This window comes from Prunus dulcis, chromosome 6 (genome assembly GCF_902201215.1).
Source record: "Prunus dulcis chromosome 6, ALMONDv2, whole genome shotgun sequence".
Classification (NCBI taxonomy): domain Eukaryota; kingdom Viridiplantae; phylum Streptophyta; class Magnoliopsida; order Rosales; family Rosaceae; genus Prunus; species Prunus dulcis.
The window spans coordinates 25,359,870-25,377,097 of record NC_047655.1 but is presented as its reverse complement, the minus strand read 5'-3'; the positions used below and the strand labels follow the sequence as shown (position 1 = coordinate 25,377,097).

The following is a 17,228-nucleotide window of genomic DNA, read 5'->3' as shown; positions in this document are numbered from 1 at the left end:
TTGTAATTGGAGACTGGGCCATTCGTGTTATCAGCCCTAAATCTGCACATAACTTTATTGACTCTCCAAGATTGCATAAGGCATCGTCATGGTGGCGCAACGTCTACGCATTAACTCTTTTAGTATTATTATGGCTAATTTTCAGCTGTTGATGTATATAAAACTCTACAACTCGAGCTATATTCATGTCTGCACACAGAGGATTGTTGGTTTGAATCTTTCTGGGTTAAAAGTTTGACGAGGAGCGCCATTAATTCAATTGTGAGTGACAAGCATGATATGATGACTATATTTGTCTAATCAAGTGGAAAAGCAGGAACGATTATCCATGATCTTCTTTTTTGGTGGGTACAAATGGGTCTTCACTCAAATGATCTAAGATTTGTCACATAATTATGTAATAGATGACCTCATTTTGAAGCCTATTATTGTATTATTTTACCACGTAAACTTGAGGGCGTTTTTCATAATTATCACCAAAATTAATTCTCACACCCCAATAGGATAAACATATCACCAACCCTTTTTTTTTTCTCAAACAATGATAGCTAATCCTATGACATCTGTCCTTTCTCTCAAATTGTTGATGTAAATCAATCCAATTAGCAGAGGTTTAGGGATGGGAACCGTTCACGTTTCAAACTTTATTTTTTAGGGCTCTTCAATTCAGTCAATTATCTCATACGCTCTAAAAGTTCAATATTGTGATTACGCATGATTTTCAGCCGTTGATGTCGTTGAGAAAACTAAATTGTTATGTGTTAGTTTTCTTAGTTTTATGCATATGAAAAATGATGTTTTTGTGTAAATGTAATAAACGGAGAATAAAGAATTCAAACTTAGGGTTTTTTTTTTCCCCAAATAGAACAAATACATATCACTAAGTCAAAAGTTAGTTGATTTCTTCACATTCGTTGAACACATGTGATGCAAGAAGAAATCGAGGGTGTGTGGATTCGAAGAATGTGAAGCAACCAACTACACCAAATAAGAGGCAAGAAATTACACTTAGAGAGAGAGCATCTCTCACACTTTTTAACTGTTTTTTGGAAGGTGCACAAGACCAAAATAGCGATGATAGGAAAACGAGTTAAGAAAAATCAACTTACATCAAAGAAGAACCCTAAGACCAAATGAGGGTGAGACCAAAATAAGGGTCGATGAAGAAAAGTTACTAGCTTACACGAAAGAAGAAACATGGGAGGACCAACCAAAAGCAGTCACTTTCCAAACCCCTTCAAATGCCCACGTTTGATATCTTTCATAAAAAGCTAGCTAGCCTTGTATGACTAGGATATATCGAATAATTTGCTAAGAGAATTAACCTAAACAACAACAACAACAAAAAGCATGCAAACTGGCCGTCAATGTAGTCATACAAAGTGGTCCCTTCGTCCTAAGATTTCCAAATAATTGAGGCTGTTAGAGAAGCAACATGCATGAGCTAGCTATCATATTTTTGTGGTAGCTTACAACTCAGAAGATTGAAGTGATATATCTGATAGTTACAGGGAAAACGAAAGCAGCCATGTTTGGTATAACGACAATGGAAATCCCAAGTGCTAGCTGAAGATCGTTAATCAGGGTTTTAATTGGATATTGACGTTTCATAAAGACGTGCAGGGCCATACTTAATTGACAGGAAACTATTAGTACATTGTATATGAACTCCCACTTTGATGATATGTCAATGCGCGATTCCTTTAAAAATGAAAGATTCATTTGTCTTTGAAATGGTGGTTACGGATATTCAACCAATCTGTTATATATAAAAAAACCCTAGCCCCCCACCCTTCAACGCGGCACGGGGGGAGGTGGTCTCTGCCTCTCCTCCCTTAATTCTCCATCTCGCCTCTATCTTCCTTCTTTCTCTTTCCTCTCAATCTCTCTCTTTCTGTATCCCCTTTTTTTCTTCTCCTTTTTTCTTCCCTTTTTTTTTTTTCAGTGGATCTTGGTTTTTTTTTTTGTTTTTTGTTTTTGTTGTTTCTGGCTGTAGATTTGGTTGCATTTTTATTTTTTTTTGGTTTGGGTGTTTTTTGCTTGGCCGTAATAAGAGTTACCAGTGGTGTTATCTATTTCGGCAAAGGCGACAACGTCGACGTCGATAGAGGTAGTAACTGTTGCTATTCGTATGTGATGTGGAAGCAAACACCATGAAACACCATTGTCACCATGATTTAGTTGCTGCTTTTGGCCTATATATACAGGGTTTTGGCTCTAGTTCAATGTTTGGAGTTACAATAATGAAAGTTACCGGTTTGTGTGGGTTGGGGTTTAGCCGGTGTGGTACTAAGGGTTTAGCCGGTATGGCTTTATGAATTTCTTTGATTGCTGGAGAGGATGTGCACTGACGGACCTAGAAATTTTTCAACAAATGTGCAATTTTTAAAGGCACAAGACTTGATCGATGACTAAGTTTTTATAAAGACTTGGAATTCTCTCCAAAACAAAAACAAAAAAACAAAAAAACAAAAAAAAGACCAGTGTGGACCCAAAAAAAAAAAAAAGGTTATAAATATGATGTTTTATAAATACTTTTTTTATTTTTTTTAAAAAAAAAAATTAGCTAAGATGTTTTGTAAAGAGTTGGATGAAGTTCTCTCTTAAAAAACAGAAAAAGACTTAGTGTGGTGGGGACGGAAAAAATCTCTCAAAATATCATATTTTTTTATAGCAGCAAGAGAGGTTTTTTCTTAACTTTCCTCTCTTCCGTGTCCAATAAGGACATCAACTTCATCTTCTCCAGCGGACATGTTCTTTCTTGGGTGGAACTTTCTCTGCCCCCATTTTCCACGAAAATAAGAAAAAATGCCAAGCAAAACCCTCCAAAACCCCACTCACACTTATCTTTCTTACCCTTCACTCTTCTTCACCAACTCACCATATCTCTCTTTGGTACCACGCCAGTATTTTTTTCCCCAGCAGCGGGTTTTCTTTGTATAAATAAGGACACTATTTTTTTTTTCACCTGGCCCAAAACGACGTTGTTTTGACCATGAGGTTTTTTTATTTATTTATTTAAAGAGGGAAGCGCAACATGCTCACAGCGCATAACAGCAAAGGAAGAGTCAGTTCGCTAGGGCCTTTTGTCTAACAGATGGAGTGCACCAAAAGACTAGGCACAGGTGCAACTTTTTGGCATCTGCAAGGACTAGTCATTAGTCAAAGATTTGTGAAAGATTTTGACATGGATTAGACGATTTGCTCATGTCTGTATCATGTCTTGTTGCACTAAATTTGAATATTTCTCTACATAAATTAGAGTAGTTTAGAATAATGTTTTGATAAAGAGGGGATGGGGCAAAGGGTGATGGTGAGAGAGAGGGCAAGTATAAGGGGAGTTGTGAAATAAATTTTACTTGAGTGTATTTAAAGAAGGGTCAAATGGGATTACACAAATTTTTTTTTTTTTATAAAAAAAACGAAGGTTTTGTTTTTACTTCTATAGAGAACAAAAAATAGATGGTTTGATGAACGGGATTATCACAGTAGTTGTGGTCCTCCTCCTTCCTCCTTCCTTGGCATCCAAGATTTCTTTCCTCCTAATGTAACCAAAAAAATAGAAGGTTTAAGTAGAACCATCCTAAATAGGGTCAAAAATGTAATTGAACAAAAAAATTGCTATTTTATTTTTGTGTAAATAACATGTAAATGGGATTATATGATGATCCAAAAAATTATGAAATTGTAATAATCGCCAGTGACCTGGCCTGGGCCACAGTATTCATTCTAGTATCATGTGCTCTGTTAAACTGGGCCAATCTTGCATAAAAGAACCACCAACCTCATCTCCGCCAATCATTTATTGATGTTGAGATCCAGAAAGTTGGTGGGTGAAGTGAAGAAAACTAGTCCCATAAAAATCTGATTAAGCCTAAAGAAAAGTTAGGCCGACTTTTTTGGGCTTGGGCTTTGCTGTGTTACTCTCTTCTCTTCTTTTTTTGGTCAAACTTTTTTTTCTTGGTTTAACTTTTCTAGAGCATTTTATTTAACTTTAACTTTATATATATATATATATATATCCAAATAGCGAATAGCTAGGTGGGTATCTTTAGAGGCATATAAGAGCAAATCATGTGCCCGATTATTCCCACTAACCCTTTGATTTTATTTAACTTTAAACTTCAACCAATGACTTTTTTGGATTCACTATCATATCCATTAGCTAAATCCTCCTCACTCCACCACCCTTGGACTTTTCGTGTGGGAGTGGAATAATTAGATTAAAAATAGACAATTAAATTAATAATAAGACAAATTAGGTGATAATTATAGCTAGAAAACAAAATTATCTTTATAAAAGTAATCAGAAAAATAATGGTCGAAAAAATAATTGAAACAAGTGCACGCTAATAACATTTTTTTAATTATTTTTTTTCAACAGCACCCAGAGCAAGACGCACTCCCTCCAAAATTTGGCATTTGCTGCCGTCTGAAACGAATTTTTAAACATTAAAATTTGAAAATAAATTGAGAAAAATTTAACTATGTTTTCACTACCTGCTTACTCTCTCTCTCTCTCACTCTCTCTCACTAGAGTCCCGACGATCATTTTCCGATGGCAGCGATCGCATTTGGCTGCTCCAGCTTTGCTTTACTTCGCCCGAAACAAAACGATGCCTCTCCGGAACCGCTTCTGTGCGCGCAGAACTTCAGCTTGTTGCGATTGAAGCAGAGCTTGAGAAGTTGTGCTTCGCCGGCGCGGTGGAGGAGCATCGGGGTCCCACGCGCCTCCGTGGAGGTGGTGGACGATCGACTTATTGAGAGAGAAGAGAATGAGAGAGTTAGGGTTCTGAGAGTGGGGGTAATTTGTGGAGGTCCCTCGGCGGAGCGTGGAATTTCTCTCAACTCAGCTCGATCAGTTCTTGATCACATTCAGGTAAAGCTTTTCTTCACTATAGAGCAACACGTGGTTTCCTTCAAATTCTGTTTGGATTCCGAGAAAATAGTGGAAATAGATAGTAAGAAAATTGTTGTTTCCTTTGAATTTTGAAACAGGGAGGTGATATACATGTGAATTGCTATTACATTGATGCCGACCTTAATGCGTTCGCAATATCCCCTGCTCAGGTTTGTATATCATGCATTGCTTTAAAAAAAAATTTGGACTTGTTTCTTTTCCTGCTTCTAAATTTTGCACATTCACAGGTATACTCAAACACTCCTGCAGATTTTGATTTTAAACTTGCAAGGTAAGTTTTTGTATTTTAGAACTTCGGAATATGCCGTCTCCTTCTCGCAGAGACCAATTATGTTGAGCTGGCTAACTGTGAGTTTCTGCAGCCTTGCCCAAGGTTTCGAGTCTTCGTCTGACTTCGCCGAACACCTGGCTGCCTCTGTGGACATAGTGTTTCCAGTCATACATGGTAAATTTGGTGAAGATGGTGGCATTCAGGTGTACTATTGCATAACCTTTACTTCCACTGCAAGTTTGCAACACAAACACACACTAATGGATTTATTTTCTATTTCTTGCTTTGGTATGTAATATTTCAACAATATGATGTTTCAGGAGTTGCTGGAAAAGAATAAAATTCCATTTGTTGGCACGGGATCAAGTGAATGTTGCCAAGCATTCGACAAGGTACGAGATGACAAATTGGACAATGATTGTTACTTCAATTGTATAAATAATTTTAATATATACAGAGAAAGAGTTAAAAAGATAGAAGATGACAATAACTGTTTGTGCTTTTGAATTATGGCGCAGTACAATGCCTCATTGGAGCTCAGCAGACAAGGATTCATAACAGTACCAAGTTGTTTAATACAGGTACTATCCCAACTTAGTTGTCTATATTTATAAAATGCACGCTTTTGTCAAAATTTTCTTTATCCACATAATGAGGGATGAGCATCTGTACAATAATTTATGTAACTAAGTCATAATTTCCAACAACCTAGACTTCAGTAGGCTGCCTAACTTTTTCCCATGCATGATGGCATCATTTGTTGCACTTTTGAAGTTTGTTTCTGTCACTAATTGTGAGTATTGATATTGGTTCTTGAGGATACAGTAATTTGGATTGTTGTTTTTAATTTTGTGAAGGCGTTGATGTATTTGTTCTTTTTAGTTTCTCTGACTCTAATGACCTATAGGGAAGTGAAGCAGATGAATCTGAACTGTCAAAGTGGTTTGCAAGAAATCAACTGGACCCTAAGTCAGGGAAAGTTGTGGTAAGGCACATATTTAGTGCTGTAATGTAATCAAACCCAGAGTGTAATAGTGTTTTATTTGGTCTATTTATGATAATATAACATCTTTATTATCTTGTTCCAGGTAAAACCAACACGAGCAGGATCAAGCATTGGTGTTACGGTTGCATATGGCCTGGCTGATTCCCTTAGCAAGGCTAATGCAGTTATTACAGAGGTAGTTTTAGTTATTTCTTTGTTCCCTTTTTTTTTTTTTTTTTTTCTTTCTTAAACCCTCACTCTTCTAAATGTTTCAAGAGAGTTTTAACCATGTGCATGAACTTGGACCATGGTGGTTTGAATATGAATTTAGTTGGAAATAGAAGGTGCAATATCCTGAAATTAATTTTGAAAAATGTGGCTTCAAATATAGAGTAGAAAGCATTCACTGATAAAATTTGTTCTCTTTTTCCTGTTTGATAGGGAATTGATTCCAGAGTCCTAGTTGAAATCTTTCTTGAAGGAGGGAGTGAGTTTACAGCAATTGTTCTTGATGTGGGATCTGGTTTAGATTGCCATCCTGTTGTATTACTACCAAGCGAGGTATGAATGCTCCATTTCTTTGTTTGCTTCATGTCATTGTATTGCAAATAATTAGTTGGAATATAGAGGAAATCATTATCACCTTGTAGGTATATTACACATATAATGGATATTGATTAATATTACTCCTTCAAATGACCAGGTGGAACTTCAATTCCATGGCAGTGTTGATGTTACGGAGAAGGATGCAATTTTCAACTACCGGAGGAAATACCTTCCAACACAGCAGGTAGACCAGTTTTTGACCTTACAGAATCACTACGTCTGTGTTATTTTATATGTCCACATTTTTCTGTCTATTTGAAAGGGTTCATAAAATGTTTATTATTTGACTTCTGGTGCATGATGTGTAATAAATTTCTCTTATGTCATCTTTCTGATTTTTAGTCTATGCATGCCAAACAGGTTGCCTATCACACTCCACCTCGTTTTCCTATTGATGTCATTGAAAGTATTCGAGAAGGAGCATCTCGGTTATTCCAAAAGCTTGGCCTCCGTGACTTTGCTCGAATTGATGGATGGTTTCTGCCTCAATCTATTCATGTAACATCATCATCAGATAGCAAATTTGGAAGGACTGAGATGGGTACAATATTATTTACTGACATTAACCTGGTAAGAAGGCTGTCTAATAATCTCCATGATATTTATTCTAGGTGTTGATTCTTCTTAGATATTCATACTATCTTTATTTCATTCATCAGATTAGTGGGATGGAGCAGACCAGCTTTTTGTTTCAGCAAGCCTCGAAGGTGCTTCTAATTTTAATTGTGTTTTAATGGAAGTCGTTATAGATTCTATATGGTGTGAATGATTGTTGTTTTTAGCATCTTAGTATTTTACATTAATCACTACAATAGCAGCTTTAGCATTGTTTTATGGAAAATATTAAGCATGCCTTTAAGAATGACTTACAGAGTTCAGGCAGCAAATGACATGCAAATCATGAAAAGCTGTTGTGCATGACATCTCCCCTCGCCTGCCATTTCTTGTTTTCCATTCTCTCGGTACTTGTTACATTTTGGTGCCACTAACTTGCTTGAAAACCTGCTTTTCTGATCCAGGTTGGTTTTTCACATTCAAATATTCTCCGGAGCATAATTCGTCATGCTTGTGTGCGGTATCCGAATCTTGCATCATTTGGCAGTGTATCAGATTATGCGCCTAGAAGATCAAAAACCTCACTACTTAATGAAGCAGTTCATAATTGCAAAGGCACTCGCAAAGTTTTTGTTATTTTTGGAGGAGATTCATCAGAGAGACAAGTATCTCTTATCAGCGGAACAAATGTTTGGCTCAACTTGCAAGCTTTTGATGATGTAAGTGTCCAATTCATGGGGCATGTGGTTTTTTGAGTGTACAATATGCTTTATGGTTTGGAAGTGTGAAATGTTCAAAATGGGGACATTGGTTAAATTTTCAAGACGCTACATAGAAATTTTCAGGGAGACAATCCTATTTTGAAAATTTTCAAGATGATGAATGTATAAGCATATGAGTTAGCTATTTTTATAAGCTTTTACGGTCATTTAAAATCTGAACATCTGTTAATGTTTTTCATCTAGAAGAGGAACGTCTCATCAAAGCTTTGATTCTGTGTTTGAAGAATTTTAGTGGCTCTTTTTCAACTTCCCCTGAGACTATCTTCAGTGGTTGATCAATGATTTAGAATTAATTCACTCTGTAGATAACTATATTGTTGTTAGAAGTATTCTTTATTTGATCAAAGTGCATGATAGTTATGACTTTGTCTGACATTGATAATCTTGTTGGCTACAGCTCGAAGTAATTCCATGTTTGCTTGCCCCTACAACTGGAGAGTCATCTAACGAAGTTGATGTGAGTTCCAGAACAGTTTGGTCTTTACCGTAAGTTTCTCTCTCTCTCTCTCTCTCTCTCTCTCTGTGGATGGATGGGTGCACAAGGTGGGGGACAAGTGAAGATCACTTCTTTTTGTTAGTGTAAGTTATATGTATCACTTTATGTGTGCTTCCACTTCTCTTATTGCAGTTATACTCATTTATTAGAATTACTACCAGAAATGAAATTGGTGTAGAACATTAGAAGTCTTGTTTGCCCCTCGAAGTGATACTTCAGCAAACCTGTGAACATTTTTGGCAACTTTTATTTTCTTATGATATATATATAGGCTAGTTAACTCTCCATCTTCCTTGACATGCATATTATGCTATGGAAGATCTACCGGAATCCTGAGTTATTAATTGCCGTTTCATTTGCTATGTACTTAAATACCTTGAAACCAAGATATCTACCAATGCAGTCCAAAAGAGCATTAAAATGTTTTAGGGTGACAATGAAACTTCAGTGCAGTCCAAGTCCTTAACTAAAGCATATGGGTGTTGTATACAGGGCCCTCTTCCTCTAAACACTCTTTCTTCATACAATTTAATTAGGTTTCTTCATGAACAGTTATTCTCTTGTGCTAAGACACACCACAGAGGAAGTTCTTGATGCATGCACAGAGGCTATTGAACCTGACCGAGTTGCACTTACATCTCAATTAAGGAACAGAGTTGTTCAAAATCTCATGGAAGGCTTGAAGAAACATTCCTGGTTTACGGGTTTTGATATTACTGATGAACCACCTGTAAAATTAACAGTTGGACAGTGGATCAAGCTAGCCAAGGAAGCTCAGGCTACAGTTTTTCTTGCAGGTTTTCTTTGTCAACCATTATCTGCTAGTGATAGATTGTTAATATTTTATTTTCTTCATTATATTAGTACAATATAACATAATTACTAATGTCTGAGAGATCGTCTGGGTGTTTTAAAAAGAATTTCGCTCGTATTGGTTGTGGACAAATATAGTCCCAAATGGAGTGTTGATTTTATGAACCATCTTTGCTGAAACAGAAGTTCAGAGAGAGAGAGGGAGAGAGAGAGATGCAGATGACACCAAGCCGTTACACAAATCTCTTTGTTTCAAATAGGTTATCCCATATCGGCCGGCCAATCAACAAAGTTCTGAAGAATGACCACTTTTTGAGCCTACGAAAGGAAATTCCATTAGAACATATAACAGAGGCGTGAATGGGGGAATATGATACCATAAGGAGGAATTCATAGAACTTCATATTCTACTACCCGAAGGAGGAGGTATATGGCAATAGCCAAGTTTACGATAAAAGAATAGGACAACGGTATATATTAAAAGTCTGAAGTCAAGATAGCAAGACGATATGAAATTGTTACATGAGCAAGCTAAGTCCATTAGAGTTCATTTAGTCATGGCTGGGAAGGAATACGTGGACACTTAGTTGACACTGACTTTTTAATTAGTTTAAAATCATAGATTCATAGGGTTCTGATTCTGTTACTAGGGACTTGGGCAAGAAGAATTTGTAGGTTCTTTAGCTGCTAACAGAATAGTATCAAGTGGTTCTCTCAGCTATTAGTAGTAGACACAGCCTTAACTCCGAAGCCTTGGTGGATATGACTTCTAATTGATTTTATTGGTTTTCATTTTTGTAAGTCACTATTTTTGTGAACAGAATTGGTAAGAATCAAGAACAACTTATAAGAGTGTGAGTAGGCTCCATGCAACTGTGCTTAGAGATCAGAAGATTCAAAAAATAAAAGGTTTAAAGCACTTATGAGGTTTTATCTAATGTTATTCATATTTCATAGTACATGGAGGCATTGGTGAAGATGGCACACTTCAGTCTTTGTTGGAAGCTGAAGGGATTCCTCATACAGGTTTTTTCTAATCAATACTCGGTTTAGGAAGATCTTGTTGTCTTGTTTTTGTTGTTGACCTTCTTTCTTATTGGTTAAGTAAAGGTCCTGGAGTGATGGCTTCAAAGATTTGTATGGACAAACTTGCAACATCTCTTGCTCTGAATCATGTATGCTAATTAATTCATAAGTATATGTCCAAGAAGATGAATTAGGTTTTGTTGTTATCATTTGTGCTTTGTATGACCCACATATTTTGCTAGTTAACAAAGTATTGTGATCTCTTATAATGAACAGCTGTCGGACTTGGGAGTTCTTACTATAAACAAAGATTTGAGGAGAAAAGAGGATCTCCTTAGTACGCCAATAGGAAATGTATGGCATGATTTGATCTCAAAGCTTCAGTGTGAAACAATATGTGTTAAACCAGCAAGAGATGGATGCTCAACTGGCGTCGCAAGGTTATGGTAGGTTAATCCTTGGTGTACCTTTCTTTTTTTTCATGTTCTGTTCAATGGTAGTGAATAGTTATACTAGGAAGCTCTTATGGCACTTCGTTTGTGCTGCAGCTGCGTCGAAGACCTTTCAGTCTATGTAAAAGCATTGGAAGACTGTGTTCTCCGGATTCCTCCAAATAGTTTGTCAAAGGTATGGAATGGTTTAATTGCAGATTTCTCTGTATGGCCTTCATTTATCCATTTTACAGAAAACTAATATACCACCTTTAAGTTTTGATCTTGGTTTTTGATGTAGGCACATGGAACCATTGAGATGCCAAACCCCCCTCCGGAGCTCTTGATCTTTGAACCTTTTATCAATACTGATAATATAATTGTATCTAGAAATGAAAATGGACATCAAATCTTGTGGAGTGGACAGAGTAGATGGGTTGAAATAACTGTTGGCGTTATTGGGAAACAAGGATCAATGCGCTCATTGAGTCCTAGCATCACTGTCCGGGAGAGTGGTGACATTTTATCACTTGAGGAGAAATTTCAAGGTAAGCTTTTGTTAAATGTTTTCTTTGTTCATTTGTTTAAAGGTTCGGTTTTTTACTTAAGTTTCCTGATGACATATCATTAATAACAATTCACTTGCATTTGCAGGTGGGACTGGCATCAATCTCACTCCACCTCCATCATCAATTATTAGGTTTGTCAAGAACCTTTATTTTGAGGAAATGATGGATCCGTTTGTTAAGAGTATTGTTTAGTGAGGAATGATTTTGTAATTTTATGGTTTTCCTTTTCTCGTGTTTGACTTCAAAGATATTTTCCTTTTTGTGCTTTGTATGTTTGAATCATATTGTTTTAATGTCTTTTTCCCCTCCTTAAATCAGCAACGAGGCCTTGCAGAGATGTAAGCGACGTATTGAAATAATTGCAAACACTCTTGAATTGGAGGGATTTTCCCGAATTGATGCATTTGTCAATGTGGATAGTGGCGAGGTATGATGTTTATGGACATTCTCCTTTATATCTTTTTTTCTTTGCCCGACGGATTGGAGTTTGGATGACTCTCCAAAAAAAGTGTGGATATATTTTATTAGTCATCTCATTTTCACTCTGTTGTCAATTTCATTTTCTAAAGGTCTTGATCATAGAGGTCAATACGGTGCCCGGAATGACGCCTTCCACTGTCCTTATTCATCAGGTAATTCCACTCAAACTTTTTCTATTGGGGGGAGAGAATTACTTCGCATCCAATAATAATTGTTTTGAATTTGCAATTGGAAATTCAACCGGCACGTTTTGCTTTTGCATTTTATTAGAAAAAAACATGTAATATTATCAAATAAAAACACTCACTGGCAAGCCAAAGAATTTGGTATCTCAAAAACTTTTTTAGAATGAGCATATTGATTTAATTTTTATAGAGCACACAAATCCCAACAACAAAGAGATCCTCACCTACAGGAAGTAGGAACTGCTAACTGGTTAGACCTTTTGTTGTGCATTTTCAGGCACTGGCAGAGGAACCACCCATGTACCCTCACCAGTTTTTCCGTACACTGCTTGATTTGGCATTAGAGAGGTCCATATGAAGCTCTCAGAATACTATTGTCGATATCTCCATTGTTTTCCTCTGCAAACTCCTTTGTAGGGGGGCACCACTCTCAACTTGTGAGCTTGTTAGAAACAGAGCATATGTATTTATTTGTTCAGTTTGTAATTTATGTAGTAAGCAGATTACCTTAAAATGTTTGTAATGTTGCTGTAAATGTAAGGTCAAAACAAACTCAGATCAAGGCAAAAGCACCACAATTTCACTACCAGGCAAAGCCTCAATTTCTTTTTTTTCTTTTTCTCTTTTTCTCTTTTTCAGGACCCTAAAAAATTAAATTGGTATAAATATCAGGTCACTTGTTCCAGTGAAAAGTGGCAGTTAAGCGGCCGACCACCCAAAAACTTTGGGTTGAAAAGAGTCGGAGTTTCTTTTGAGCTCGTGAAGCGTTTCTTATCTTTGTGTGGGTCCCGTGCGGTACCAAATTGACGTGGACCCGACGTGTGCGCGGGAGTACCGTTTTGAATCTGTACTGCATTAAGAATTGAATTATTTTATTTTGTTCTTTGTAAAGAAAAATAGTGGTATAGCTTTTGCAAACTTTTTTCCTTTTTGCTTCTTGTCTGTTTGCTTTTTCTAGTCTGACAAATATCCTTCTGTTCCGGCCGGAGGACATATGCCACTGGCTGAAGACCGGTAATTGGGAAAGACTTGGCGAAGGCAGACAAGAAAAATGAAGTAATGTTTGCATGTGAACCTCTCTGATTATTTGTTCATCATCCATAGCTCTCTTCTCTTATCACAGAAGTATAGAAACTCAGAGTCTCAGAAAATTGTAAGTAAATCTTGGACTGCTTTCTTTCTTTCATATTTTTTTGGTGAATTGTGATAGTTTTGAATTGCTTGTTTGAGAACTAAACGCCTTCTCTGCTGTGAGTGTGGACCATAAATATCTTAGAAACATTCTGTACTTAAGAGCCTCAAGTCTTTCTGTTTTTGAATGGTTAGGTTTTCATTCCACTGATGTCTCTTGGCGAGTCCGTCCTTAGTTAGAACTTTGGTTACTTACCAGTTTATTTAGTCCCTTTTTTTTTTGGATGAAGTTTATTTAGTCCTATTGTAATTGAGATTTATTTCCTATTTTGTCTAAGGTTAATACATCTTTGTACTTTTTTTATAAATGGAGAAGAATACATATTTGAAATATCTGAATATATTAGAAAATTCCCATATACTTTATTTTGACAATGGCTGCTTTAGACTTTTGTGTATAGCAATTCAACTTCCATGGTGAATGAAACTTTAGTTTGCAATCCTTTTCTTCACAAGTTGGAACAGGATTTCAGAAAAATGACTTCACCGTCTCTCTCTCTGTGTTTCCTTGTTTTGAATTTTTTGGGACTCTGGCTTTGATCATCTCATGTAATTGATTAGGTTATTGATCATGAACATGTAAAAGGTGAAGAGCTATAGTATGGTTCAGCATTCTGAACTTCAGTAATAACTAATGAGCATGGGTTGGGTTTGAGTAGGTAGAAGAAATTTGATTGTATTAGATATTGGGTAATTTTTGGTTTGGCAAAAAATGGAGTAGACGGCTGTCTACCCTACCCTTAGGGTAGGACCACCCCTTGGTGGGTTGGGTTTGAGTAGGTAGGAGAAATTTGATTGTATTGGATATTGGGTAATTTTTGGTTTGGCAAAAAATGGAGTAGGCGGCTGCCTACCTTGCGCTTAGGGTAGGACTACCCTTGGTGGGTTGGGTTTGAGTAGGTAAAAGAAATTTGATTGTATTGGATATTGGGTAATTTTTGGTTTGGCAAAAAATGGAGTAGGCGGGTGCCTACCCTGCGCTTAGGGTAGGACCACCGCTGGTGGGTTGGGTTTGAGTAGGTAAAAGAAATTTGATTGTATTGGATATTGGGTAATTTTTGGTTTGGCAAAAAATGGAGTAGGCGGCTGCCTACCCTGCGCTTAGGGTAGGACCACCGCTGGTGGGTTGGGTTTGAGTAGGTAGAAGAAATTTGATTGTATTGGATATTGGGTAATTTTTGGTTTGGCAAAAAAATAGAGTAGGCGGCTGCCCACACTCCCCTTAGGGTAGGACCAACCCTGGTGGGTTGGGTTTGAGTAGGCAGAAGAATTTTGATTATATTGGGTATTGAGTAATTTTTGGTTTGGCAAAAAATGGAGTAGGCGGCTGCCTACCCTGCCCTTAGGGTAGGACTGCCCCTGAGCATGCTGGTGTAGACCGCGGGCTTTCTGTTGGTGCTTTTTGAGTTTCAAACTTCTCGAATTGTATGAATTTCAGTTTTGCTTATAAAGTGACTCCAGCTATTGTGGTAGCATAACCGAGATTGATAAAAGAACTTGAGGTGCTACTAAAATTGTTACAGGGCTAATGACAACAATGTGCTTACTTAGCGATGAAAATCACAGAAGAGATGAAATCTCAGGATCTGTACCTTCTTCAAAATGCCAACGTTTGCGAGAATGTTTCAATGGGATTCTTGCTCAGAAGATTGATTGGGCATCCATGAGTAAAATCTGCAAAAAGTGGATCAAGAACCCTCTGAATATGGCCATCCTTTTATGGATAAGTTGTGTTGCCGTCTCAGGAGCAATCCTATTACTTGTGATGACGGGAATGTTAAACAGCGTCCTGCCCGAGAAGTCAGAGAGAAATGCCTGGTCTGAGATCAACAATCAAATCCTCACTGCTCTCTTTACTCTTATGGCTCTTTACCAACACCCAAAGAGGATCTACCACCTCGTACTTCTGTTGAGATGGAAGCCAAAGGATGTCTCATTGCTTAGAAAAATGTACTCTAAGAATGGTACTTACAAACCCCATGAATGGGCACACATTATGGTGGTAGTTTTTTTACTCCATTTGAATTGCTTTGCTCAGTATGCCTTGTGTGGGCTTAACTTGGGATACAAAAGATCTGAGCGACCTGCTGTTGGTGTCGGTATCTGTCTTTCGGTTGCAATTGCTGCCCCTGCAATAGCAGGTGTGTACTGCATTGTTAGCGTCCTCGGGAAGGAGTATGAAGTTGATCATGATGCGCAGGATCATATTCCCACTAATGGCACAAGCCGGTCCAGCCACTCGATGATGAAGTCATTCAAGAGGGCATTTTCATTTGCATCTCGAGATGGCCAAAGGATTTCTGAGAATGCACCTCAATGGAGAGGGGATGACAAGCCTGCGCTATCGCCCTTACCGCGTGAAAGTGGAATTACTGAATATAGATTTCATCAAACTTCTCTACTTTCAAACAAGCCTACAAGTCCAAGCACACTTCAAAAAGATTACCATAGTCTAGATAGACAGACCCCCAAGGTGAAAGAGGAATCTACAATGGAGCCCCCTGTACCATTGATTTTGCAGAGGGAAGAGAATATCCAACCAAAGACACAAAAAGGAAGGAATTATTAGCGAAGTTCTGGAAAGACTACAGGAACTATTTGTGATCTTGATAAACTCATTTTCTTCGGCATCTTTATATGTAGAATGTTGAAATGAAATATAAGCTTATATTACACTTCAAATACATACATATTGGAAAATTTTGATTCTCTATGTCTTTGCTAGAAGTTTTGGGCAGAGATAGCCCACAAAGGTAAAGCTCATAGTTCAGTGCAATGCAGCAATGGTATTGAATTAAGTCATCTCATACCAATTTGACCACACAAAATGTGCTTGCATAGAGCTGGAACCACAATGATTTTGGTCAAAAAATCCAGCCCCAAAAATAAGTTTTAGACCAACTGAAACTGAAGTAATTGATTGTGAGATTCAGTGGTGGTGACTATGTAGCCTATTCTGCGTTAAACAGAACTTGCAAACTAAGAAATCAACAATCCATCAAATAATTAAATAATTAAATAACTGGTCAAGGGTTTATCTTTATTGGTAGTTCCATTTTATTTGACAGACAACAGCAGTTCCATTTTCTTAACACATCACAGAAGACCAGACATATCTGTCATGCATTGTTCAAACTCAAAACTTCAACCCACAACTTCATTTTATTTTCTCAAATTTTTTTTTTTTTTCTTGCTAATCAACAAGTTGTCTGGAGCTCTTTAAGCACCAAACCAACCACAGATATATATAATAAACTCTAAATAGCAAGCAGAATGCTAGGCAAGGAGCGGTGGAACAGGTCTCTTGGCATGCTCTGCCACACAGTGAAGTTTTCCCAGCCCTGCGGCTTCAGATCCCTGACAGTGAGCCACGTGTTGAAATACTCCCTGAAATGGGTGATGAGGCCTTCTTTGAGGGTCCACACATGCACCCAATAGGCCTTTGCGCCTTCCCATCCCTCAACAATCACAGTGTCACCAATCTCTGTGATGCTTCTTGGCTCGAACCTGAAGTCTGTGTGGCTTGCCTCCCCTGTAAGCACACGCATCATGTGCTGGCTCTGTGGAGGACCATGGAACCACCATTCGAGGTCACTTGCTAGAAGCTTTGCTACTGCTTCTGTGTGGCCTTGGGCCAGTGCCTTGTACAGGGCTTCCACTATTGCATTGTTCTGCATTTTTCTGGCTTGTGCAGGGCTTCCTCCTTTTTAGGTTCAGAGGGAGACAAGGGAGAAGTTAACTAGGAATATTTGGCCTGCCCTTTGGATGCATACGAATGTGGCTAGGTGGAACCCTTTTTATAGCAAAATTGAGAGCCTAAAATTACATGGCTTGAGAATAATAGAAAAATATTGGTTCCTGCACAAATCATAGTTTGAAACCTACTCAAAACTTTTTTTCCTTAGTTATTTTAATAG

At 37.6% G+C, this 17,228-nt stretch overlaps 3 protein-coding genes across 4 annotated transcripts; 2 read left to right on the top strand and 1 right to left on the bottom strand.

The window, feature by feature from the left end:
* Nucleotides 1–4,374: 4,374 nt before the first annotated feature.
* Nucleotides 4,375–12,731, top strand: LOC117632371. The gene is made up of 24 exons (XM_034365829.1): nucleotides 4,375–4,879; nucleotides 4,999–5,070; nucleotides 5,149–5,192; nucleotides 5,284–5,395; nucleotides 5,513–5,584; nucleotides 5,711–5,773; nucleotides 6,100–6,177; nucleotides 6,281–6,373; nucleotides 6,619–6,738; nucleotides 6,881–6,967; nucleotides 7,144–7,353; nucleotides 7,443–7,490; nucleotides 7,803–8,057; nucleotides 8,518–8,606; nucleotides 9,169–9,413; nucleotides 10,387–10,455; nucleotides 10,540–10,604; nucleotides 10,732–10,901; nucleotides 11,004–11,082; nucleotides 11,188–11,434; nucleotides 11,541–11,586; nucleotides 11,774–11,882; nucleotides 12,025–12,087; nucleotides 12,398–12,731. The coding sequence occupies exons 1-24, from the start codon at nucleotides 4,559–4,561 to the stop codon at nucleotides 12,476–12,478; spliced, it is 2,838 nt and encodes a 945-aa protein (XP_034221720.1). The 5' UTR covers nucleotides 4,375–4,558; the 3' UTR covers nucleotides 12,479–12,731.
* A 293-nt stretch (nucleotides 12,732–13,024) lies between these two features.
* LOC117632369 lies at nucleotides 13,025–16,020 on the top strand. Of its 2 annotated transcripts, none has more exons than XM_034365826.1 (3): nucleotides 13,025–13,273; nucleotides 14,835–15,543; nucleotides 15,643–16,020. In XM_034365826.1, the coding sequence occupies exons 2-3, from the start codon at nucleotides 14,840–14,842 to the stop codon at nucleotides 15,878–15,880; spliced, it is 942 nt and encodes a 313-aa protein (XP_034221717.1). In that variant the 5' UTR covers nucleotides 13,025–13,273; nucleotides 14,835–14,839; the 3' UTR covers nucleotides 15,881–16,020. The 2 variants fall into 2 exon arrangements, with proteins under 2 accessions (XP_034221717.1, XP_034221716.1); XM_034365825.1 differs by having other exon boundaries at nucleotides 14,785–15,543.
* A 297-nt stretch (nucleotides 16,021–16,317) lies between these two features.
* On the bottom strand, nucleotides 16,318–17,096 carry LOC117632370 (wound-induced protein 1-like). Its single transcript, XM_034365827.1, has one exon. It carries the CDS (start codon nucleotides 16,986–16,988, stop codon nucleotides 16,569–16,571), a length of 420 nt encoding a protein of 139 aa, XP_034221718.1. The 5' UTR covers nucleotides 16,989–17,096; the 3' UTR covers nucleotides 16,318–16,568.
* Nucleotides 17,097–17,228: the final 132 nt, after the last annotated feature.

Coding starts and splice junctions, on each gene's coding strand:
- LOC117632371 (XM_034365829.1), top strand. CDS start 4,559: ATGGCAGCGATCGCATTTGGCTGCTCCAGCTTTGCTTTACTTCGCCCG. Junction 5,193..5,283: donor TTTGATTTTAAACTTGCAAG/GTAAGTTTTTGT, acceptor GAGTTTCTGCAG/CCTTGCCCAAGGTTTCGAGT. Junction 7,491..7,802: donor TGTTTCAGCAAGCCTCGAAG/GTGCTTCTAATT, acceptor TTTCTGATCCAG/GTTGGTTTTTCACATTCAAA.
- LOC117632369 (XM_034365826.1), top strand. CDS start 14,840: ATGACAACAATGTGCTTACTTAGCGATGAAAATCACAGAAGAGATGAA. Junction 15,544..15,642: donor ACTAATGGCACAAGCCGGTC/CAGCCACTCGAT, acceptor GAGAGGGGATGA/CAAGCCTGCGCTATCGCCCT.
- LOC117632370 (XM_034365827.1), bottom strand. CDS start 16,988: ATGCAGAACAATGCAATAGTGGAAGCCCTGTACAAGGCACTGGCCCAA.